General features: G+C 42.8%; 1 protein-coding gene across 6 annotated transcripts in view; it reads right to left on the reverse strand.

Annotated features, from left to right (window-relative positions):
- The window catches only part of CHRNB2 (cholinergic receptor nicotinic beta 2 subunit), a 28,699-nt gene extending 8,869 nt beyond the window's left edge, over nucleotides 1–19,830 (reverse strand). For all 6 annotated transcript variants that reach the window (XM_044001037.1, XM_044001036.1, XM_044001038.1 and 3 more), the window contains exons 1-5: nucleotides 19,464–19,830; nucleotides 14,943–15,088; nucleotides 14,598–14,642; nucleotides 9,901–10,010; nucleotides 6,592–7,576 (exon numbers count right to left, since the gene is read on the reverse strand). In XM_044001037.1, coding sequence (XP_043856972.1) covers nucleotides 6,592–7,576; nucleotides 9,901–10,010; nucleotides 14,598–14,642; nucleotides 14,943–15,088; nucleotides 19,464–19,527 — 1,350 coding nt within the window. In that variant the 5' untranslated portion in view covers nucleotides 19,528–19,830. The remainder of the gene's footprint in view (nucleotides 1–6,591; nucleotides 7,577–9,900; nucleotides 10,011–14,597; nucleotides 14,643–14,942; nucleotides 15,089–19,463) is intronic.
- Between the last annotated feature and the right edge of the window lie 4,546 nt (nucleotides 19,831–24,376).

A 24,376-nucleotide genomic window follows, 5' to 3' on the forward strand; every position in this document is an offset into this window, starting at 1 on the left:
ATAGTGTTACCTTATATCTCTGTTGTTGTGTTCACTTGTTTTTCAGTCATGTCCTATTCTTTGTGATGGGCAGCTAAGTGGCACAGTGGATAGAGGAGTGGACCTGGAGTCAGGAAGATCTGAGTTCAAATCCAGCCTCAAGACACTTAACTTACTATGTGACCCTGGTCAAGTCACTTAAGCCTGTTTGCCTCAGTTTTCTCATCAGTAAAATGAGCTGGAGAAGGAAATGGCAAACCACTCCAGTATCTTTGCCAAGAAAACCCCAAATGAGGTCACAAAGAGTCGGACACAACTGAAAAACAATACAAAAATTTCTTTAAAAAAAGCATAGTATTCAGTCCTTGCCATGTCCAGTGCATAATGACTCTCTTCTTGAACAAATTACACATATTTATATATCTATATACATACATATATGTATATATGCACATGTACATGTATGTGTGTATAATACTATACTATATGTATATATGTGTATAATATAATACTATAGAACCTTACTATGTGCCAAGCACTGTGCTAAGTATCTATGTATATGTGTATATATGTGTATGTGTGTGTATGTGTATGTTGTATGAGGCTTTTGTGTAACCTACAAGCCTTTAGTCTCTGTGATTTCTTGGGGGGTTTTTTTTGGGGGGGGGGTGTTTTTTGTTTTGTTTTTTTGCAGGGCAATGAGGGTTAAGTGACTTGCCCAGGGTCACACAGCTAGTAAGTGTCAAGTGTCTGAGGCTGGATTTTGAACTCAGGTCTTCCAGAATTCAGGGTTGGTGCATTATCCACTGTGCCACCTAGCTGCCGTGTGATTTCTTGATCTGGAGTCAATTTCCCAACATACTTTTCACTAGCCTTCTATGCCCACCTTTGTATTGAAACAATTGAGTGTCTTATTGATCAGCTGGATGACTCAGGAGATAAAATGCTGGACTTGGAGTCAGGAAGACATGCATTCAAATCTAGCCTTAGACACTTACTAACTGTGTGAACCTAAGGGAGTCATTTAACCCTTTGTTGCTTCAGTTTCCTCATCTGTAAAATGAGTCTACTAACAGCTCCTCCCTTGCAGGATTGTTGTGAGGATCAATGAGATAATCTCCAAAGCACTTAGCACAGGGCCTGGCACATAGTAGGTGCCATATAAATGCTTATTCCCTTCCCTCCCATCTTTCAAAGGACAATAGAATGATATGTTTAGAGCTGGAAGGGACCTCGGAATAGATAAGGAAATTCAGAAACCTAAATGGGAATAATAACAGCACTAACCTCCCAGGGTTATTGTTAGGATGCAATGATAATTGTAAAGTACTTAGCATAGTGCTTGGCACATAGTAAGGCTCCATAAATGTTAACTATTATTATTGTTATTGCTATTATTATTGTGACAATGCCAGTGAAGACAATGAGATTTGCTCAGAGTCACACACCTAGTCAATGCCTGTCTTCCTGCCCCCAGCACCCTATCCACCACATCCCGCTGCTGCTCTGAGTTCTTAAAATGTCTCTGCCTCCTCTTTGGGGAACAGGCATCTATGCATAAGCTGCCATTATCTCAACAGTGGTTTGGTTTTTTTAACTTTTTTTTTTTGGTGAGGCAATGGGGGTTAAGTGACTTGCCCAGGGTCTGACACAGCTAGTAAGTGTCAAGTGTCTGAGGTCAGATTTGAACTCAGGTCCTCCTGATTCCAGGGCCGGTGCTCTATCCACTGTGCTACCTAGCTGTCCAGTGGTCTTTTTTAAAAATACAAATGATAAGCACCATGCTACAAAGTGACTAAGTGATATTTCAAGTGTAGACCGACTCTGCCAACTCCCTTATTTGCCTTCCAAGGGAGAGTTCGTGAGCCACCCTTTCATTTAGGTGCAAATTCCCCATATCTTCTGCTTTCATTTAAAGCCACAACAGTGATAATAATCACTAACATTTATATAGCACTTAAGGATTTGCAAGGTGCTTAACAAATATTATCTCTGAGGTGGATACCATCTTTAACCCCATTTTACAGATGAGATGATAGAGGTAAGGGGAGGGTAAGGGAAGGGTTAGTGACTTGGCCAGCCAGGGCCACACAGCTAGTAAGTATCTGAGGTAGCACTTGAACTCAGGTTTTCCTGAATACAAGTCTAGTGTTTTTTCTACTACATCAAGTTCTTTAAAAAAAGAATTAATGTTTAAGTCAGCATTACTTGGCATGCTTTAGTTCCAGTATTGTCTTCTCTGCCTCTGTTAAAGCAGTCTAAAATCACATTTAGCTCTTTTTTTGGCATCTGGGTCTCACTGTTGCCTCACATGAAGCTTGTGGTCCACTAAAATCCTCAGCTCCTTCTTCAGCCCCAAGCTCCAGGCTGTGCCTAGTGCCCAGGACACTGACCTTGCCTCCCTGATAGATCTCCCTCACCTCCTCCCCACCAGTAAGTAACCTGTCCTCTGCCTCCTGGGTCCCTTGCTTCTGACAGGTGGGGTAGAGGTAGACAGGCCCATGAGCCATCTTCCAGACTTCTCCAGGCCATGGAGAAGGGACAGCCATGTACACCTTGCCTCTTTCCAGCTCCCAGTAGAAGGCAAAGTCCTCACGGGCTGGTACTTTCATGCTGGTTTGGGTAGCACCCTCTATGTGCTACAAGGTGGGGTCTCATCCCTACTGACACTGTGGAAGGACCTCATACCCCCAAGTGTGTGAGACACCCCACTTCTTCTTTGGTTTGGCTAGCTCACCTCACCTCTCAGGCTAGCAAAAACACAGTTTTCTGACTTAAGTGAACTGATGCTGAGGGAAATGAGCAGAGCCAGGAAAACATTGTACATAGTAACAGCAACATTGCATGATGATCAGCTGTGACAGAATTAGCTCTTCTCAACAATACAACGATCCAAGACAATTCTAAAGAACTTATGATGGAAAATGTTCTCCACATTCAGAAAAAAAGAACTGTGGATTCTGAATGCAGATTGAACCATACTGTTTCTACTTTCATGTTTGTTTCTGTTTTTTCATTTTTTTAGGTTTTTCCCTTGTGTTCTGATGCTTCTTTCACAGCATGACTAATGCAGAAACAGGTTTAATGTGATTGTACATATATAACCTATATCAGATTGCTTTCTGTGTTGGAGAGGGGGGAGGGAAGAGAAGGAGGGAGAAAAGTTTGGAACTCAAAATCTTATGAAAACAAATATTGAAAACTATCTTTACATGTCACTGGAAAATAATAAAATACTTTTATGATAAAAAAAAAACCCCCACCGTTTTCTGCCTTTTTCATCATTAACTGCTCCTTATGAAAAAGACCTTAAGAAAACACTGGACCTTACACTGGCATTGAGGCAGCTAGGTAGCACAGCGGATGGAGAGTGCACCAAGTCTACAGTCAGGAAGACTGAAGTTCAAGTCTGGCCTCAGGCACTAGCTATGTGAGTCACTTAGCAAGTCTCTTGACCCTGGACAAGCCACTTAAGCTCCGTTTGCCTCAGTTTCCTCATTTGTAAAATGCAGGGGGGGAGGCAATAATAATACTCTACCTCCCAGGACTGTTGCAAAGATCAAATGAGATTCTAATTATAAAGCTTTTAGTTCAGTGTCTATAAACATTGGAGGCATCTAGGCGACTCAGTGGATATAACACTAGGCCTGGAGTCAGGAAGACTTGAGTTCAAATCTGACCTTAGACACTTACTAGCTGAGTGACCCTAGGCAAGTCACTTAATCTCTGTTTGTCCCAATCCGATGGAAAAGGCAATGGCAAACTCCAGGATCTTTGCCAAGGAAACCCCATGGACAGCATTGATGGGCTGTGGTCCACAGGGTCACAACACAGAGTCAGACAGGACTGAATGACAACAAATACAAATGTTAGTAACTATTATCAACATCATTATTGCTATTTGCATCCTTGGCATATGGTACGTGCTTAATAAATGTTCTGTCTGTCTATGTGCTCTCCCAATGGTCAGTTGCCTGGGGATCTGGAGTCCATTAGCCCCAAAAGTCATAGCTCCATGAAGCTTATGCCTCTCTCATTCCACCCCCAATTCCCCATCACAATGGCATGACTTAGATGGAAACATCTCCAGTTCCCATGGCAGCCGACTCAATCTTGGACTGAGATCAGCAAGTCATTAACATGGATCTGAAACAGAAGGCTGTGATGTGGATGGGCTGTCCCACATCAAGATTATGGACCATGCCGGATAGTGGGAAGAGCCCTGGATTTTGAAAGAACTTCTTGGTTTGAATCCTGGCTGTAGTACTTACTTCCTATATGGCCTTGATCAAGTCACTTCCTCTCTCTTAGCCTCAGTTTCTTCCTTTGTTTAAAAAAAAAAAAAGCAGGGGGAGTAGGGAGGAGTTAGACTAGATGATCTCTTCCTTCCGGTTACAGATTCTTTGAGCTTTAAAAGAAGGAGCTAAGGGGGCAGCTAGATGGCGCAGTGGTTAAAGCACCGGCCCTGGATTCAGGAGTACCTGAGTTCAAATCCGGCCTCAGACACTTGACACTTACTAGCTGTGTGACCATGGGCAAGTCACTTAACCCCCATTGCCTAAAAAAAAAAAAAAAAAAAAAGGAGCTAAGAGGTCAGGCTGGGAGAGCAGGCTTAATGCAGGGGAGTGTGAGGTGAAGAAGATTCTCCAAGTGATTCCATCAGCAAAACTGAATTCAACTCCCCTGAGATCCTAGGATCGAAAGTGCCTTTGCAGAAGAAAATTCCAGAATATTACAGACACAGCGAGAGAAGAAGAGTAAGGGCAAAGGAAAATGATGTGTTGCCTAACCAGCAACCAACATCCTTGCTCCCTCCCTCAAGGTCCCTGCCATAAATATTTCATAAAGCTGCTGCTATCTTTGATAGCCAGTTGAGTAGAAAAGGGATATTAGTTTTTTGTTGGGGTTTTTTTTGGGGGGGAAGGGAAATACCCTTTTCTAGGAGAACCAGAAGACAGAGCCTTTCCTAGAGGAATAAGCCTCAAGTCATTTCTACCACCCACTCTTTCTGGGGTTCTTTTATCCAGTAGAGCATACAGTAGAGTACAGGATCTCCATCCTGATTTTATTATTGTTGTTCAGTCATTTCAGCCGTGTCTGACTCTTCATGAGCCCATTTGGGGTTTTCTTGGCAAAGATACTGGGGTGATTTGCCATTTCCTTCTCCAGTTCACTTTACAGATGAGGAAACTGAGGCAAACAGGGTTAAGTGACTTGCCCAGGATCACACAGCTAGTAAGTACCTGAGGCCAGATTTGAATTCAGGAAGTGGGTGTACCTGACTCCAGGCCCAATGAAGGTGGGGAAGATAATCACACCTCCTCCCTCTCTCTTTCCCCCACCCCAATTTAAGCCATTTCATTCCATTGTTGCTTCTTTCTGGTACAGTTATTTGAAGGGCAGGAAGATCATTCTGTATCACTCAGAACTCAAGGGCTGACCTCTGCAGGAAGTCATTCCAAAATAACCTTGCCTACTGGTCATCCTGGTAGCCGAGCAGGTGATGCACTGGACACAGAGATTGGTTCAGAGTCCCGCTCTACCACTAACTACCCATGTGGCTTTGGGCAAATCATGTCCTCTCTCTGGGCCTCAGATTCCTCATCTGTAAAATGAAAGCTTTGGACCAGATGGCCTTCGAGGTTCCTTTCAACTTTAAAATCCCAGTGTGATCCCTGGCCCACTTTTTTTTCCCCCTTCACTGTACTTTTTTTTTTTTTTAGTAAGGCAATTGGAGTTAAGTGACTTGCCCAGGGTCACACAGCTAGTAAGTGTTAAATGTCTGAGACCGGATTTGAACCCAGGTACTCCTGATTCCAAGGCCGGTGCTTTATCCACTGCGCCACTTAGCTGCCCCCACTGTACATTTATAAATTTTGTGGTTACATATTTCATAAGTTCACAGATTTAGAGCTTAAAGGGACCACAGACACCATTTGGTCCAACTCGCTCATTACAGATGAGGCCTAGAGAGGGTCAATGACTTGCCTAAAGTCATACAGGCAGAAAGCATCAGAGCCAAGTTCCTCTGACTCCAAATCCAGGGTTGTTTCCATTTCTGTTGATTGCACTCTATTATTATTATTTTTTTTTTGGTAAGGCAATTGGGGTTAAGTGACTTGCCGAGGGTCACACAGCTAGTAAGTGTCTGAGGCTGGATTTGAACTTAGGTCCTCCTGAATCCAGGGCCGGTGCTCTATCCATTGCACCACCTAGCCGCCCCAAAGAGCTTTAAAAAAAATTTTTTTTTAGGGTAATGATGGTTAAGTGACTTGCCCAGGGTCACACAGCTAGTAAGTGTCAACACCTTATTATTCTGACCTTCTTGAAGAGAAGGATGTTTTCATCTGTATGTGTGTATGCACACAAATATACATATATGTCTATGTTTATAGACATATATGTTTACATGTGTGTATGTGTATAATTGCCTGGTATAATCTATAATGTGTCTTATGAGTGCTAAAAGAAATTTGACTGACCAAATCATTTATACACTAAGTCGTTAGGACATCACTCAAGCCCACCATGCTGTCTGTACCTCCTCTATCCCCCCACTTGCCAAGGGAAGGCCTCTACTTCTCCAGCCCTCTTCCTACCCCTCACACTCACGCTTTGGTCATCGTCCTCACTCCTCATGTGATCAGCAATGAAGCGCACACCGTCTACAGCCTCCTTGAGCCCACAGCCACATGGGCCAACAGGACCGGATCGCCCCCGGAAGCCATTGGCCGACTCAGCCGACTCAGCCCCAAAAACTCCACCAAACTCCTTGACAGAGGCCTGGTTGACAAAGCAAGTACAGGAATTGGCCCCTGGGGCATCTCGGAAGAAGAGCCCACCACCACCTTCCTGCTCCCTTTGCCGCCTTCGTTGCCTCAGCCGCTGCCGGGCACAGTTCTGGCGTGGCTGCTTCATGAAAAGGACAGCAGGTAGCTTCTCCAAGAAGACAACTTTGACCCAAGGGGCCATGGTGTGGGTGGTAGGTGATCGGTGGTGGACATTGAGGACACAGACACTGGTGACGATGGAGAAAGTCACCAGTACCATGGTGAACATGAGATACTTGCCGACCAGCGGCACATCCAGTGAGGTGGGTGGGACAATCTTGGAGATAAGCAGGAGGAAGACAGTAAGAGCCAATAGGACAGAGATGCAGAGGGTCATCTTCTCACCACAGTCAGAAGGCAAGTAGAAGACCAGGATGGCAAGGGAGGTGATGAGGATGCAAGGAATGATGAGGTTAATAGTGTAGAAGAGAGGTTTGCGGCGGATGATGAAGTCATATGTGATGTCCACATAAGTGGAGTCATCTGGATTTTCATTCCGCCGGCCAGGCAAGGCCACGATGTCCCATTCACCACTGGGTGTAAAATCATCCAAGTTGGCAACTTCACTCTTCAGTACCAAGTCAATTTCTGTGCGATCGTAGGTCCAGGAACGGAACTTCATGGTGCAATTCTGCTGGTCAAAGGGGAAATGCTTGACCTCAATCTTGCAGGCACTCTTGTAGATGGCAGGTGGGAGCCAGAAGATGCTACCATCATAGGAAACCACAGCATTGGAGTAGAAGGAGACCTCATATACCCCATCAGCACTGAAAGAGGATTGGGAGGAGGAAGATGAGGGGAAATCAATCAAGTCTCATGCCTTCAAGGACCTACCCTGTCCTGTGTGACTAAATAGGTCATCTAGAGGGTGAAGGAACTTCAGTTCCTGCACTTAGGAAGCTCTTAGTCTTATGAGGGATATAAGACACCATCACCACACTCATCCTCCAAGGCACAGAAACAAGAGCAGATGATTCAGCCAGATGGTGTTCTCAATATCAGGTGAGGGAGGGGCAGCTAGGTGGTGCAGTGGATAGAGCACCGGCCCTGGATTCAGGAAGATCTGAGTTCAAATCTGACCTCAGACACTTGACACTTACTAGCTGTGTGACCCTGGGAAAGTCATTTAACCCTCATTGCCCCGCCCCCCCCAAAAAAAATCAGGTGAGGGAATAGGAAAGAATAGGGAAATGGAAGAGAGGGGGAACGGACCAAACTGTTAATCAGTTCTCTGAATAATAAGGTTAACAAGGTTCTCTGAAGGGAAGGAAGGAGGAACAAGATTAAGAAAGTGTGTGGGTGTGGGTGAGTGGGTGACAGGGTGGGGAGATGTGCTTATTGTGGGGGGGGGGGAACTGCAAGAGCAGAAGGTAAAAAGAGCTTATTTCAAGCTGGGAAAATAGCCTGTGGGAACCTTCAAAAGTGAAAGAGGATAAAGGGTAGGTGGTAATGGAAAGGTATAGGTATTTCTTAGATTGAAGTAGATGGAGCTTGATAGTGGTGAGCAAAGTGTATTAAAATTTGAGGTGAAACATAGAGGAGCCCTGGGATTAAGGCTTTGAAACGCCAAGCAGTGGGATGGCAGCCAGTTTCTGAGACAGGGAAGGATGAACTCCGTAGAGAAATTGTTTCTTGCCCCTGGATGTGGGAGGGATTCCTTGGTGAGAGAGGAAGGGATCTCAAATGGTTCTTTGTTTCACACCCCTGCCTTCTGATTTGACCCTGCCTCCAAGTAAAGCAGCCTAGCCAACTGACAAGCAATCTTTTTTTTTTTAAAAACAATTTCTCTCCTACCACACCCTCAATACATGAGTGTTAACCTGGGAGTTTAGGAGATCTGGATTCTAATTTTGCTCCTACTACTAATTTCTGGGGTTTTGTGTGTGCAAAAGGAGGGACGGGGCAGCTAGGTGGCGCAGTGGATAGAGCACTGGCCCTGGAGTCAGGAGGACCTGAGTTCAAATCCGACCTCAGACACTTAACACTTACTAGCTGTGTGACCGTGGGCAAGTCACTTAACCCCAATTGCCTCACTAAAAAAAAAAAAAAAAAAGGAGGGGCAAGGGAAGGAAGGGTGTTAAACTGTATGAACTACTGAAATCCCTTCCAGCTCTAACATTCTGTGAATCACAAGGAATCATTATTGGCTCTAGGGGTCAGAGTAGCAGCTCAAATTATCTCATTTGCACCTAGGGAAATGGGGGAAGGGGAATGTTTTTTTATAGAGAGTTCCGGGTACTTTAATGGTCTAGAAGCATGAGACTCAGGATCCCTTGGAACTTAAAAACATCCGAGTGTTTAAAGACAGACACTTTCTAGATGAAAGTACTTTGCCTATTATATGTTGCCATAAAGTTGGGTCCCTTTGACATGTTAATTTTGAGAGCTCTTATAGAGAGATAATTTTTTTCTCAAGAGCCTGAGATCTTTCATATTTATTTTTGTGGTTTTAGTACTATTGGAATGTGACATATTTTTCATAAGCAACTCTTCCCCACGTTAGTCATTGGTACTACACCAAGCTTTGTGATAAACTGAATTAGTTCGTTTAAAGGTTTGTTTTCAGTTTTATAAACTGTTTTCTCACAGTGACATTTCACTTTTAAATATCAGAATTCCATGTTCCAAATTGATTGGTTCTTTCAGCTCATTGATAAGCTCAGATTATTTTACCATGTAGAGAAGAGGGTAAATTTTTGTGTGTCTTCTTTCAGGTAATGTTTCATTAATGCTAATGTTCACTATAATTTTTAAATATCCTCAAGGCACAATTCTTTTCCTTATCATTTTGGTTAAATACTTGCTGTAACCCATAGCAAGATATGGTTTATTTTTCATTAATATTTTTTCAAAAATGCAAAAGTAAATTTCCCTTACAGAAACAAGCAAAAAAATATATCCCATTTGTCAATTGGTCTATATCTACATCTGCTTGCCTCTGTCACTGTCTATGTGCTGTTTCCTTTCCCTTTATCTACCTTGAACTAGTTTGTTTTGTTTTGTTTTTTTAAATTTCTAGCTCAACTGACCCTCCCACCAAGGACTTCTAAGAGCATCCTCCTTCCCTCCCCATTGCTAGAGGGCTACTTACTTGTTATAGAGGACAACATCTGGAAGCCAGATGTGCTTAGAAGGGAGCCGCACTTTCTTCATATTGTCGAATTCTTCTGGTTTCCAGGTGAGCCGGTAATCCTCCCACTCCTGGGGAGAGATGCCAGAGAAGTGACCAGGTAAGAAGGGGTCATTCCAACAATAGAAAGGATTGGAGGAGCTAGAGGCTCACAAGGATTGTGGAAAAGGGAGAAAAAAGGGAAGGAATTGGGGAAGGCTCTATCACCCAAATGCCTTCTGCCATTATCTTCTTCTTCTCTATCTCACATGAAGAGGTGGCCCTTCTATTTACCAAGGCAAAAGATTCTAAATGAACAAGTAATCCCATTCTATCCCACATTCTCCAGCAGATTGCTTCTTCCAGCATTCCCACCTTCTCAATATCTACCTCCCTATCATCTGGCTGCTTCCCTATTGTATACAAATATTGCTTATGTTTTCCCCATCCTCAAAAACCCCCCACTTGATCCATCCATCCCCACTAGCAATAGACCCACATCTCATCTCCCTGTTTTGGCTAAACTCCTTGAGAAGGCCATCTACAAGAGGTACCTCCACTTTCTATTTGTAACTCTCTACAGTCTAGCTTCTGACCTCATCATTCAGCTAAAACTGGTCTGTCCAAGGTTACCAATGATCTCTTAATTGCCAAATCCAATGGCCTCTTTTTTCCAATGTGAAGCTGTGACTATGAGGTTTGATTCTGAGCAGGGACCTGAAAGAATGGGCCAAAGGTCAGATAAAGATACTGAGGCCCAAAGAGGATGTGACATGTGAAAGATTGTCTAGCTAAGTCTCAGAAATCCACCCGGGTCTTTGCTTCAAATCCAGTACTCCTACTACACAGTCTCAGAGAAGACCTCCAGAGCCTCTAAATCGGCTGCATTGCCAGCATCTTCTGGAACTAAGCTCACAGTCTGGTAAGAGGGCTGAGTGGTCGGCTAGGGGGAGATTACAGGGATCTCTTCTGGCACTGAGGTGGAACTCGGTTGTTTTACCCCTGCTGGGAACCAGGAAGCAGCCTTGAGTGGCAGCAGCCCAGGTGGGAAAGGGGTGCAGGCTAGCCAGAGCTATCAATCCAATTAAACAAAAATTTTGTTTTCTGGTTGAAAAGCAAATAGACCTGGAGTTATTTTCAGACCAGAGCACAGGCCAGGCGAGTACAGAACATGCCTCTCCTTAAACTGTACCACCTGGGACCCCCTAAAGCATGGGACAGTACAATCTGGAAGCAGTGCCCCACTTTAAGAAGGAGTTAAAAGTCAAGTAAAAGATAAGCAAGATGAGGTGACAGAGAAAGATGCAGACCATAGAAAGTTTCTTTAGTGACAAGGAAGATCAAGGTGCACCCTCAGAAGAGGATAGCAATGTCAGGGCTCCTACATTCAAAGCTTCCAAAAAAATTTGAATTGGTCTCAGACCATAGAGGCACTCAGAAAGGACTTTGAAGATAAAGTAAGAGAAGTAGAGGAAAAACTGAGAGTGATGCAAGAAAGTCATGAGAAAAAAGTCAACAGTTTGAAAAGCCAAATGGAAAAGCTCCCTGAAGAAAATAATTGTCTAGGATTAGGATTGAAAAAATGGAAGCTAGTGACTTTATGAGAAACCAAGACACAATAAAAGCAAATCCAAATGAATTAAAAAATAGAGGGCAATGTGAACTATCTTCTTGGAAAAACAGCTGACCTGGAAAATAGATCCAGGAGAGATAATTTGAAAATTATTGGACTACCTGAAAACCATAATCAAAACAAGAGCTTAGACATCATCTTCCAAGAGATTGTCTGGGAAAATTGCCCTGATATTCTAGAAGCAGAAGGTAAAATAGAAATTGGAAGAATCCACTGATCACCTCCTGAAAGAGATCCCAAAAGGAAAACTGCCAGGAATATTATAGCCAAATTCTAGAGCTCCCAGGTCAAGGAGAAAATATTGCAAGCAGCCAGAAAGAAATAATTCAAATACTGTGGAACCATGGTCAGGATAGCACAAGATCTATCAGCTTCTACATTAAAGGGGATAAGGATAGAGAGAATTCCAGGCATGAGGGCAGGCATTTGCCTGGTGTTAAGAAATACAGTGTCTTGTGCAAGGAAACTGCAACATGAAATGTACTGTATACAAAATAACAGCAATACAATCTGCTGTAAATGACTTGGTTATTTTCAGCAATGCAATGATCCAAGACAACTCTGAAGGTCTTATGAAAAATGCAGTCCATCTACAGAGAGAGAACTGATGGTGTCTGAATACAGATTGAAGCATAATTTTTTTTGTTAGTTCCTTTATCTGAAGTTTTGTTTTTGTCTGTTTTCTTTCACAACCTGGCTAATGTGGAAATGTTTTGCATGACTGCTCATGTGTAGTTTATATTGAATTACTTTAGTTCTTGGGGGGAGGAGGGAGGGAGGAAGAGAATTTGGAATACAAAGTTTTTTTTAAAAATTGATTTCAAAATTTGTATGTACATGTAACTTGGGGAAAATAAAATTCTAAATAAATGAAATTGTACATTAAAAAACAAAGCCAATGGCCTTTTCTCAGTCCTCATCCTTCTTGACCTCTCTGCAGCCTTTGATACTTTCAGTTAGTCTTCTCTTTGATACCCTGTATTTTCTAGGTTTCTGTGATGATAGCCTATCCTGATTCTCCTTCTCCTTGTCTGACCACTCCTCAGTCTTCTTTGCCAAATCTTCATACAAGTCTAAAGGTAGATGTCCCCAAAGGTATTATGCTGGGCCCTCTTCTCTTTTTCCTCTTTATTATTTCACTTGATGATCTCATCAGCTTCCATGGATTCAATTATCACCTCTCTGCTGATGATTCCCAAATCTACTTCTCCAGTGCATACCTTTCTCTTATCCTCCTCCAGACTTGCATCTCCACCTGTCTAATAGACATCTAAAACTGGATGTCCCCCATACATATAAAATTCAAAAATTTCCAAAGCTGAATTCACTAGTTTTCCCCTCAATCCCTCCCCCCTTATGAATTTACATAGGGAACTATTACTGTTGGGGATATTATGTACCCAGTCACTCAAAATCACAACCTACAGGTCATCCTTAATTCCTCATTCTCTCACACTTCCCACATTCATTCTCTTGCTAAGATCTGGCAAATTTACCTTCATAACATTTATCTATCTATCTATCATCATCATCTATCCCCTTCTCTCCTCTGGCACTACCACCGTCATGGTGCAGGTCTGGAGTACTGGAATAGCCTGATGGTGGGTCTGCCTGTTTCAAGTCTGTCCCCATTTCAATCCATCCTCCACTCAGCTGTCAATCTTCCTAAAGTAAAGATCTGCCCATGGTGCCCACCTATTCAATAAACTCCCGTGGCCAAAATATAAAATGTCCGGCATTCAAAGCTCCTCACAATCTGGACCACTCCTATCTTTCCAACCATCTTATACTTGACTCTCCACCATGTACTCTACCATCCAGTTACCCTCTGTAGATTGTAGATGCAGTTTCCTTGCACAAGACACTGTATTTCTTAACACCAGGCAAATGCCTGCCCTCATGCCTGGAATTCTCTCTATCCTTATCCCCATCTCCTGGCTTCCCTGGCTTCTTTCTTTTTTTTTTTCTTTTTTTTTTTTTTTGGTTTTTGGCAGGGCAATGAGGGTTAAGTGACTTGCCCAGGGTCACACAGCTAGTAAGTGTCAAGTGTCTGAGGCTGGATTTGAACCCAGATCTTCCTGAATCTAGGGCCAGTGCTCTATCCATTGTGCCACCTAGCTGTGGGCTCCCCCGCCCCCCGCCCCAGCTTCTTTCAAGTCCTAGCTAAAATCCCATCTTTCCACTGGGAAAAAAAGCCTTTCCCAATCCTCCTTAGTACTGGTGTCCTCCTTCTGTTATTTGCAATTTATCCTGTCTATATCTTGTTTGTGCATAGTTGTTTGCATGTTGTGTCCCCTATTAGACTTTGAGCTCCTGGAGAGAGGGGACTGTCTTTTGTCTTTGGATAGTACCTGGCCTATAGTAGGCACTCAACATGTTTATTAACTGACTAACTACATCTATCTCAATAAAGCTGTTCAAAATCCAGATAGTACTCTCATCGACTATTCTCTTCCTATCTGTTATGACATAAACTAGGGATACTGAAGACAAAGGATAGGTAGTCATGAGACAAAAGAGGTCTTGGAGCACTTAGGACAGGCAGGCCTGGAGGAGGCTCATTCATTCAATAAATATTTTAAAGTGTACGCAGCACCAAAGGCATGAGGAGAAATGCAAAGTTGAGATAAGAAAGGGTCTTGGGGCAGCTAGATGGCACAGTAGATAGAACACCAGCCCTGGAGTCAGGAGTACCTGAGTTCAAATCTGGCCTCAGACACTTAACACTTACTAGCTGTGTGACCCTGGGCAAGTCACTTAACACCAATTGCCTCACTAAAAAAAAAAAAAAGAAAAAGAAAAAGAAAGGGTCTCTCCCCCCATGGAGCTCACAATAAATGACTCAGACAATACACAATATCATATGATAAACACATTAGAGAATTGCAGAAAGTATTTCTTAAAGTATGAGGGGAAACAGTAACTTTGATAATGATTAGAGAAATAGGGCAAGAAAAAAGCAACTATAGAAGGAAAGAGCAAATGGAAGAAGAGAAACAGTCTGAAAAGGAGAGGGGCATTGAGGGGAGAGTCTTAGATCACTCACCTGAGTCAGCCAGACATTGGTAGTCATAATCTGCTCCCGCTCATGCTAAAACAGAAGGAGGCCTTGATGAATAGTCTAGCCTGACCTCTCCCATATCCCTCCCAAGTAAACACACATATGCCTGAGGACCAAATAGAGAAGACCTGCCAACTTCAAGAATCCAGGAGAACCGCTCCCCCCGCCCCCCCCAAAGGAGGCACACATGAGATCCGTATGCACACATATGCACAAATCACACCAATGGGTTGGATTTATCAAGTGAGAATCCACCCTCTTATCCTAAGGAATTCAGGAGCACAAAGGTGAGATTGAAGGGCCAGAGAACTGAGATTACTTCTAACTTACCACACTAATGAGCTGGGCTAGCGATACTGTAAGCTGCACAGTCACCAGCTCAGAGCCATTGGTGGCTGGTCGAATGAGCTTGTTGTAGCGGGCAGGGTCCAGGAGATGTTCCACCAACCGTTCCTCTGTGTCTGTAGCCAGGACCCCTGGGGTAGAGTAGGAAAGAGTGCAAAAGAGGGGTAAGAAGAGTTAGTCAAATGTATTGACCCCCTCAAGGCATTTTGGGACAACCTCCCCATGCAAGGGACAGGATGCCAAGGTAGGAAGAATATCTAGGCCCTCAGACCACAACCCTACTCTCCTCTCTCTTCATGAGAAAAGTACAAAGTGTATACATAACTTTTTTAAAAAACAACCTTATTAAAAAAAAAAAGAAAAAGAAAAAAGGGCAGCTAGGTGGCGCAGTGGATAGAGCACCGGCCCTGGAGTCAGGAGTACCTGAGTTCAAATCCGGCCTCAGACACTTAACACTTACTAGCTGTGTGACCCTGGGCAAGTCACTTAACCCCAATTGCCTCACTAAAAAAAAAAAAAAAAGAAAAAAAAAAAGAAAAACAACCTTATTTTAGTATCTATATGAAATGGATGAAAATTTCATCCATCTAATACCACGTCATAAGTGATAAAGCGACCAGTGTGTTTAGTTTTGGGAGGAAACATACATTGCAAAAAATGACTTTAAATTGTTCTACTTCTTTCATAATCACAAAACTGAAAATTAAAATAACTTTGAGGTACCACTTCATACCAATTGAATTAGCAAAAATAGGTAAAATAATAAAATTCAGTACTACTGAATTTGGAGCTACTGAAATAGGTATGTTATTACAGTGTTGGTGGAATGATGAATTGAAGCAGTCTCTTTGGTTAGCAATCTGGAAACTTACATTTACAAAACTGATTACATTCTTTGATCTCACTACCAGGACTATCATAAGGATCTTTTCTTTCTTTCTTTCTTTCTTTCTCTTCCTTCCTTCCTTCCATGCTTTTTTTTTTTTTTAGTGAGGCAATTGGGGTTAAGTGACCTGCCCAGGGTCACACAGCTAGCAAGTGTTAAGTGTCTGAGGCTGGATTTGAACTGAGGTACTCCTGACTCCAGGGCCGGTGCTCTATCCACTGCGCCACCTAGCTGCCCCCCTTCCTTGCTTTTTAAAAAAGATTTTGATGGAGGTGGGGTGGGGGGTGTTTTGGACGTGTGATTTCACCAATATGTCAAACTCTCTTGTGCAGATTGGTAACCTGTCTGAAACTCAGAGTCTTAGGGGGGCTGCCTGGGGCACTAAAAGGTAGAGTGGCTTTGTTCAGGGTCACACAGACAATGTGCTTCAGAAGCAGGACTTGAAAGCAGGTCTTTCCGATTCTAAGGCCTGCCCTCTATTTATTCTGCCAATGCTACCTCTCTGAATCCAACAATCTGAGTATGTTTGTTTTATTTGTAATAGCAAAAGAAACATGGAAGCAATGTATTCATGAATAAGGGCTAAATAAGACAGTATATCTAATGATGAAGCATGCCTCCCACCTCTTAATGATGGACTGTAGCTTCAGAATGAGACATATTTTTCAGCCACAACCAATGTAACATAAATTTCCTTTGCTTGACTCTTTTTTTTGTGTGTGAGGCAATTGGACTTAAGTGACTTGCCCAGGGTTACACAGCCAGCAAGTGTTAAGTGTCTGAGGCCGGATTTGAACTCAGGCACTTCTGACTCCAGGGCCAGTGCTCTATCCACTGCACCACCTAGCTGCCCCTTTGACTCTCTTTTAAAGGAGAGCTTTAATTAGGGAGGGGAAAGGTGAGGGGAATGTTGAATGAGTAGTTCTGATAACAAAAAAATTAATAAAACATATTAAAATACACAAAAGGGAGCAGAAGGAAATTCAGAATGGGACAGATATCAACAAAGCAATGCTGGTAATTTAGTATAGATTTTAATTAAATTTAAGGTAGTTAAATTTTTAATTTAATATTAATATGGATTTGTTTAAAACAAGTTATATCTAATAGAGTCACAGTTTCACATACAATCCTCATTTTTCTACCTTCCAATATGGACATGTTCATGTTTGTTGATAATTTTATAATTCATAATAAAAAATTAAACAACTTATCACCCCCCAAAATTGTGTTCCATGTATGCCACCGAACATATCTTTATGGATTACCTGTGCCTGGCACATAGTAGGCATTTAATAAATGCCTTTTGATTGATTGATATGGGTCATAAAAATGAGAGGCAATGTTCTGTAGTGGAAAGAGGTGCTGGTCCTCAGGAAGGACCTCGGTTCAAATCCTGCCTCTGATACTTGCTGGCCATGTAATTTTGTTGGGTTTTTGTTTAGTTTTTTTAGTGAGGCAATTGGGGTTAAGTGACTTGCCCAGGGTCACACAGCTAGTAAGTGTTAAGTGTCTGAGGCCGGATTTGAACTCAGGTACTCCTGACTCCAGGGCCAGTGCTTTATCCACTGAGCCACCTAGCTGCCCCTGCTGGCCATGTAATTTTGAGCAAATCACTTAACCCGTAGCGTCTCAGTCAATTTCCTAAGGCCATAAGCTGCAGAGAAGGTTATCATTTGGCAATGGTAAAGAAAACACAGATCTGGTTAAAAAAAAAAAAAAAAGCCAGCCATCCAATCAAGCAAATAAATAAATAAATAATAATGGTAAATATCCTGACTCTTACATTTACTGGATGTGTGACTGTGAGTAATTCACTTAACCTCTTATTGTCTCAGTTTCTTCATCTGTAAAATGGAGATATGTGCATAGTCTACCTCATCAAGTTTTAATGACAAATGGCATTGTAACCTTAAAAGCACTATAGAAATACATTATTATAAAGAAAAAAGGAAATATGAAAGGACAAAGTGATGTTAAGTGAAAGAAACAGAGGGTAACAAGGATTATATCTTTTTTTTTTTTGGTGAGGCAATTGGGGTTAAGTGACTTGCCCAGGGTCACACAGCTAGTAAGTGTCAAGTGTCTGATGCCAGATTTGAACTCAGGTCCTCCTGACTCCAGGGCTGGTGCTCTATCCACTGCGCCACCTAACTGCCCCTATATCTTCTTTAAAAGCAACAAAACTATATATACATGAAGATGGAAAACAGATTGGAAGAGAATGCAGGCTGAATAAATTATTATTATTTTATAAATTATATTTTTCTTTTATCAAAATGCAAGGTGTTTGTTATGATTTTTATTGGAATTTCTGTTTATTTGTCTTTTTTTGAGAATTGTTATTAAGTATATCACAAAGGAAAAGTTGAACATGTAGGAAAATCCTCAGAAGACAACAGACTGAGGCTCATCCTCCCAAAAAGGGGGTCCCTGTACTGAGGGACACAGAAGAGAGTCCCTCAGACTGTCCCTTATTCTCCTCAAAGGGTGGAATTGGAGCTTGGAACATGTGACTGAGATTTCCCTTTTCTCTGCGTTAGGCAGAAGTCAGTCACAACTTCTAGGGGATGAGGGCCAAAAGCAGATTGTCACATATCTCTCACTTTCTGTCCCTCGGAGCCCAGCTATTTGTGTCAATAACGTATGTGTCTGTCTGGGTGTCCTCTGCTTCTGTGTTGGTCAGTATTAAGTATGGGTTATCTGGGTTTACCTATTGTGGACCCAAGTACTAAGTAAGTCTTTGTTTGTGTGTGCTGTGGTGCCTTCATGTCTTTGCTCCCCGCACTTCTTTGTATCTGGTCACATGCTTAACATATTCAGGAGGACCTTCTCATTCTAGATTCAGACACTTCTCGGGGACGTACATACATCACGAGATTACATGTTCCTCTATCTATCATCTATACACTCTGGCTGACTACATTTTCTTCTCTGATTAAGTGTACCCTCAGTCATACACTAACATTAACCCTCACAATTCTCTTCCCCCCAGTGCCTGCTCTCTCTCAGGGTTGCTAGCAGAATCACACATAAAGTGCTCATTTATTTGTTTCAGTACACTCAACACATTGAGATACAGCAATGTTTCTCACCCCTTTCCCAAGCCCCCACAGTCCCTCCTCTTCCATCTCCCACCTATCTTCTGTCTCCCACTAAGAGGGTGGAGATCCCATCCCTTCTTTCTCTCATGTCTGTATGGTGACCCAGTTTGAGAGCTGCCTGTGGGGTTGAAATAACTAGTCAAATCATATCAGGTACAGGATTCCTTTCCCTCTCCCTAAATCTCAGGTTCCTCTCTTCACTCCTGTGGTGAACCCTTCCTTTGATCTTCTATCCCCCCCTCTCCTGCCCCCCATTCTCCTTCCAACCGTCCCCTCCCCCCATGGTCCTAATCACAGCATATTACATTTGGAAGAGAGCTTCGAGATTATACCCCACCTCATTTTTGCTCTTGAGACGTCTCTCTCCTCACCGGCTCCTGTCCCCTATATTCTCTGGGGCCCCTTCCCTTCCCCAAGTCTCCCCTAATTCCCTGGAACACCGGTCCTTCCAAGAGCATACTGCTCTTTCTCCACTCCCGCCCCCTCGGATGTCTCAGGCTGACTCAATGTCCTTACCTGGAAACAGCCCGAAGAGGCCAAGGCTGAGGAGCAGCGCCATGGGGAGCGGGAGCCGGGGCATCCCGCCCGCATAGCTTACCTTGCTCCCCCTAGGCTAGCTCACCGCTCCGCAACCCGCAGGGGAATGCGGGGGGGGGGGGGGTTGCGCTGTCCGCGGTACTGAAGCCCGGGTGCTGTCCGTGGTGTCGGAACCGGGTTTTGGCCGGGGCGGGGGGGGGGGGGGGCGCCTGGAGCTGGAGCTGGAGCTGGAGCTGAAGATGGAGATGGAGAAGATGCAGATGGAGCAGGAGTCTTTTCGGGTGCTACTGCAGCTGTTGCCTCATTTACTGCTTGCTGTGACTGATGCTTCTGCAGCTCCTACAGATCGGGGGCGCAGGGGGCGGGGCTGGGGGGGAGGTTCGGGGGAGGGGCCGGAACCTTGCTTATCTCAGCCTAGCAGTTCCCTGAGGGGATCCTGGCCTCTATCAGAGGAGCTTCCCACTGTTTGGTTACCAGAGGGATAGGATGGGATGAACTAAAATCGTTTCCTCCACTCCAGATAAGGGAGGGGTCTCTGCCATTGAGGTGGAGCCACCAACACTGCTAGTCCCGGGACTCCTGCCTAGGAAAGTGGGTCTTTCTTGGGCCCTAGTGTGAATCTGCTCTGGTGCTGGAGGGGGAAGGGGAAGGAGTTGGGATGCGATGGGTGTTGAGAGCAGAATTCTCCTCCCTACTTTTGATGTTGCTTGCCCAGCCTTGCGGGGGAGCCTGGGGAGGTGGGGGAGAGGGGGGCAGAGGTGAGGGAGAGAGGAGGAGGACAGGAAGCAGTACTAGCGAATCCAAGTAGGTCAGACATGGCTTTAAAAAATGTGGTGATAGTGGGTAAATTAGGGGAATGAACAAAGGGATCGAGGTGAAAAACAGGGAGGGAGAGAGAAATGGAGGAAGGGAAGGTTTGGAAACCCTCACCAAAACCAAACACTCTTAATGTCTGGGGCTCTGTGGCTAGAGGGGACCAGACAAGGAAGTGGTTCATACTTTCACTTAATGGAGGAGGGGAGAGTGCTTCTCACAACCATAGAGGGCTTGTGGGTCATCACTGAAAAGTAAGTGGCTTTCAGAATAACACGGGGAGTCTTAGTAACCCAACACCCATATTCCACCCCAACTGCAGCACTCCCCCATTTTGGCTTCCAATAGGAAGGGGAAAGGGAAGAAAATGGGGTTTGTCCTCCTGTCTACAACTATGACCTATTCCTTCAACTCACTACTTCAGAACCAAGCCCTTGACCTGGCTGTTGCCTAGTTCTAACAGTGGGAAGATGGAAAATCAGGTTAGATCACGAAGATGAAATCAAAAGGTCGAAAAAATAGAAAGATTTGTCATCTTAGGCCAGGGAACCAAGATTCCTATTTCCATTAGCTTAGCATTTCTAACATGCCTGAGGAACCTGGGGGAGGAGATAAAGTCTCAAATGGGAGAATAGGGCCTACAGGCAGCTGAAGTATCTGCAGTATGGATAGACTCAGTGAAAAGGGAGGATCAGAAGAATGGTTATCATTACTGCCATCACATACATCTGTACAGTTGTAAAGCTGACAAAGTACTTGATCTCAATTGAACTTCACAATGAGTCTATGAAGCAGGCATTTTCATCCCCATTTTTCAATTGAAGAAACTAAAATTCAGGACAAGTGAATGTGCTCAAGTTCAAACCGCTAGTAAAGGCAGAGCTAAGGTTTTAATCCTAGTTTTCCTATGCCGGGATGACCAGGTATTTTCTCCTCTCCACTTCTGACTTCCACCAGGTGAAGAATGGACTGAAGAAAGAAATGACTAGGAGACATAACTCTCCATTCTCTAACCAGAAGGGAATGAACTACCTATATGACATTCATTAGCCAAAGGAAGGTCATTAGGGAAGCTATAGCCTGATCCACTCACCCACATCCTGGTAGGATCTACAAGACTGCCAAGCATAAAAACAGAGCTGGTGATGAAGGGAAGAATCAAGTTTTGAGGCTGGGTAGGAAAAGGTCTTGATCATGCCCCAGAATTATTTTTTTCCCCCAGAATTCTTTATATGTTCTTAAAGGCCACAGAAAGAGGCTATGATTGGAGGGAAGGGTTGTGATGGGGTGGGGTGTTAGAAGATTAAACCTGAAAGATGGGCACTTAAGTGTAGGCAGTTTTTCCCCCCTCCGGATACAATTAAATTTTGAAATACTCAAATGCATCTGTGATCTCAAGAATATAGTCATCCTCTACAACAATGCAAACCACAAACCATGCTTGCCCATTCTGTATTGCTCTCTTTTGTGTCCCTCACAAGGGGTCCATGACTATACTGAGGTGCCCATCTCTATTTTTTTTACATTCCACGGACATTCATGGAATTGTCAATAAGTTATCCCTTACCCTTGCCATATGACTACACCTTTTTTCACTCATGTGTTTCTTTGGTAACAACTTTTATACTACTTTTTATTTATAATTAGCTTAGAATCATACTTACAGCTAGAAAGAACTTTAGAGATAATGTACTTCAACCCCCTCATCTTACAGATAAAAGATTAAATGTCTTAGTCAAATGTCAAACAGGTAGTACTTAGTACAACTGGGATGCGCACTGATCCCACTAACTCCAAATTCAGTGTCCCTTCCATTGACCATACTCCTTTATTTGAATATGTTGAAGCCTGCTCATACCTACCATATGCTTCTTCATTCATCATTGGTCAATCTCATCTTAATTCTTTGGTTAAAAACATTTGGAAATGTCCCCAAATTCATGGAGTTGAATGTGGTAGGAAGAACCTAAGTGTTGTAGGAGTTGTGAGGGAGAGGAATACAGTGATAGCATGGGGGGTCCAGAACACAAAGGCAGGGTCCCAGTATATATAAAAGTGTCTAGACATGTTTGTACATGCTTAGATGCTAGTGCCAGTGTGCATATCTTAGAGAATTTAGCCATGAAAAAGGCTGAAAAATTAAGAGCTTAAAGACAAAGTGGAAATCTGTAATGTCCAGCCTGGAGAAAATAACACTGGGGGAATACATGGGAACAAGACTGAATAAAAGCCTTCAAATGAATGAAGAACCAAAGGGTGGTAATCTACTGTCCTTTGAGATGAAGTGGGAACAGTTAGTTAAGTGGTATTATATACTCTTCAGAACACTTCCATATAACTCACCTCAGTTTGTTACAGCAGAAAGGGTAAAGTTCCTAATGGGAATAACAGAACTATATAATCTGAGAGCTGAAAGGGATTCAAGAGGTCATCTTATTCAATCTGTAACTGTAAACAGGAATCCCCTCTTTACCATCATAACAAATGATGATCTAACCTCTACTTGAAAATCTTGTCATGTGGCATTTTTTATCATAAAAGTATTTTATTATTTTCTAGTTACATGTAGAGATAGTTTTCAACATTTGTTTTCCTAAGATTTCTAATTTCACATTTTTCTCCCTCCCTCCCTCCCCTTCCTCCCCCCTCCCCAAGACAGCAAGCAATCTGATATAGGTTATATATGTACAATCGCATTAAACATATTTCTGCATTAGTCATGCTGTGAAAGAAGAATCAGAGCAAAAGGGAAAAACCTCAAAAAACAAAAACAAAAAAAAGTAGAAATAGTATGGTTCAATCTACATCTAGATTCCACAGTTCTTTTTTTTCTAGATTGGAAGGCATTTTCCATCATGAGTCCTTTGGAACAATCTTGGACCATTGTATTGCTGAGAAGAGTCAAGTCTACCACAGATGATCAACACCCAATGTTGTTGATACTGTGTACAATGTTCTGCTTGTCTCACTCAGCATCAGTTCATGTAAGTCCTTCCAGGTTTCTCTGAAATCTGCCTGTTCATCATTTCTTACAACACAATAGTATTCCATTACATTCATATACCACAACTTGTTCAGCCATTCCCCAATTGATGGGCATCCCCATCCAATTCCTTGACACCACAAAAAGAGCAGCTATAAATATTTTTGTACATGTGGGTCCTTTCCCCCTTTTCATGATCTCTTTAGGAAAAAGACCCAAAAGTGGTATTGCTGGGTCAAAGGGTATGCACAGCTTTGTCGCCCTTTGGGCATAGTTCCAAATTGCTCTCCAGAATGACTGGATCAGTTCACAGCTCCACCAATAATGCATTGGTGTTCCAATTTTTCCACAGCTTCTCCAACATTTATTATTTTCCTTTTTGTCATATTAGCCAATCTGATAGGTGCCAGGTGGTACCTCAGAGTTGTTTTAATTTGCATTTCTCTAATCAATAGTGATTTAGAGCATTTTTTCACATGGCAATAGATAGCTTTGATTTCTTCATCAGAAAACTGCCTGTTTATATCCTTTTACCATTTCCCAATTGGGGAATGACTTGAGATTCTTATAAATTTGATTTAGTTCCTGATATATTTTAGAAATGAGGCCTTTATCAGAAATACTGGCTATAAAACAAGAGATAGAGTATATTATAAAATGCAAAATGGATGATTTTGATTACATTAAATTAAAAAATTTTTGTACAAACAGAAGCAATGCATCCAAAATTAGAAGGGAGGCAGAAAGCTGGGAAACAATTTTTGTGGCCAGTACTTCTGATAAAGGCCTCATCTCTAAAATATATAGGGAACTAAATCAAATTTATAATTCCCCAATTGAGAAATGGTCAAAGGATATGGACAGGCAGTTTTCTGATGAAGAAACCAAAGCTATCTATTCCCATATGAAAAAATGCTCTAAATCTCTAATGATTAGAGAGATGCAAAATTAAAACAACTCTGAGGTACCGCCTGACACCTGTCAGATTAGCTAAAATGACAAAAAAGGAAAATAATAAATGTTGGAGAAGCTGTGGGAAAATTGGAACACTAATGCATTGTTGGTGGTCCAACCATTCTGGAGAGCAATTTGGAAT

This window comes from Dromiciops gliroides, chromosome 4, assembly GCF_019393635.1.
Source record: "Dromiciops gliroides isolate mDroGli1 chromosome 4, mDroGli1.pri, whole genome shotgun sequence".
In the NCBI taxonomy this organism is placed as follows: Eukaryota; Metazoa; Chordata; class Mammalia; order Microbiotheria; family Microbiotheriidae; genus Dromiciops; species Dromiciops gliroides.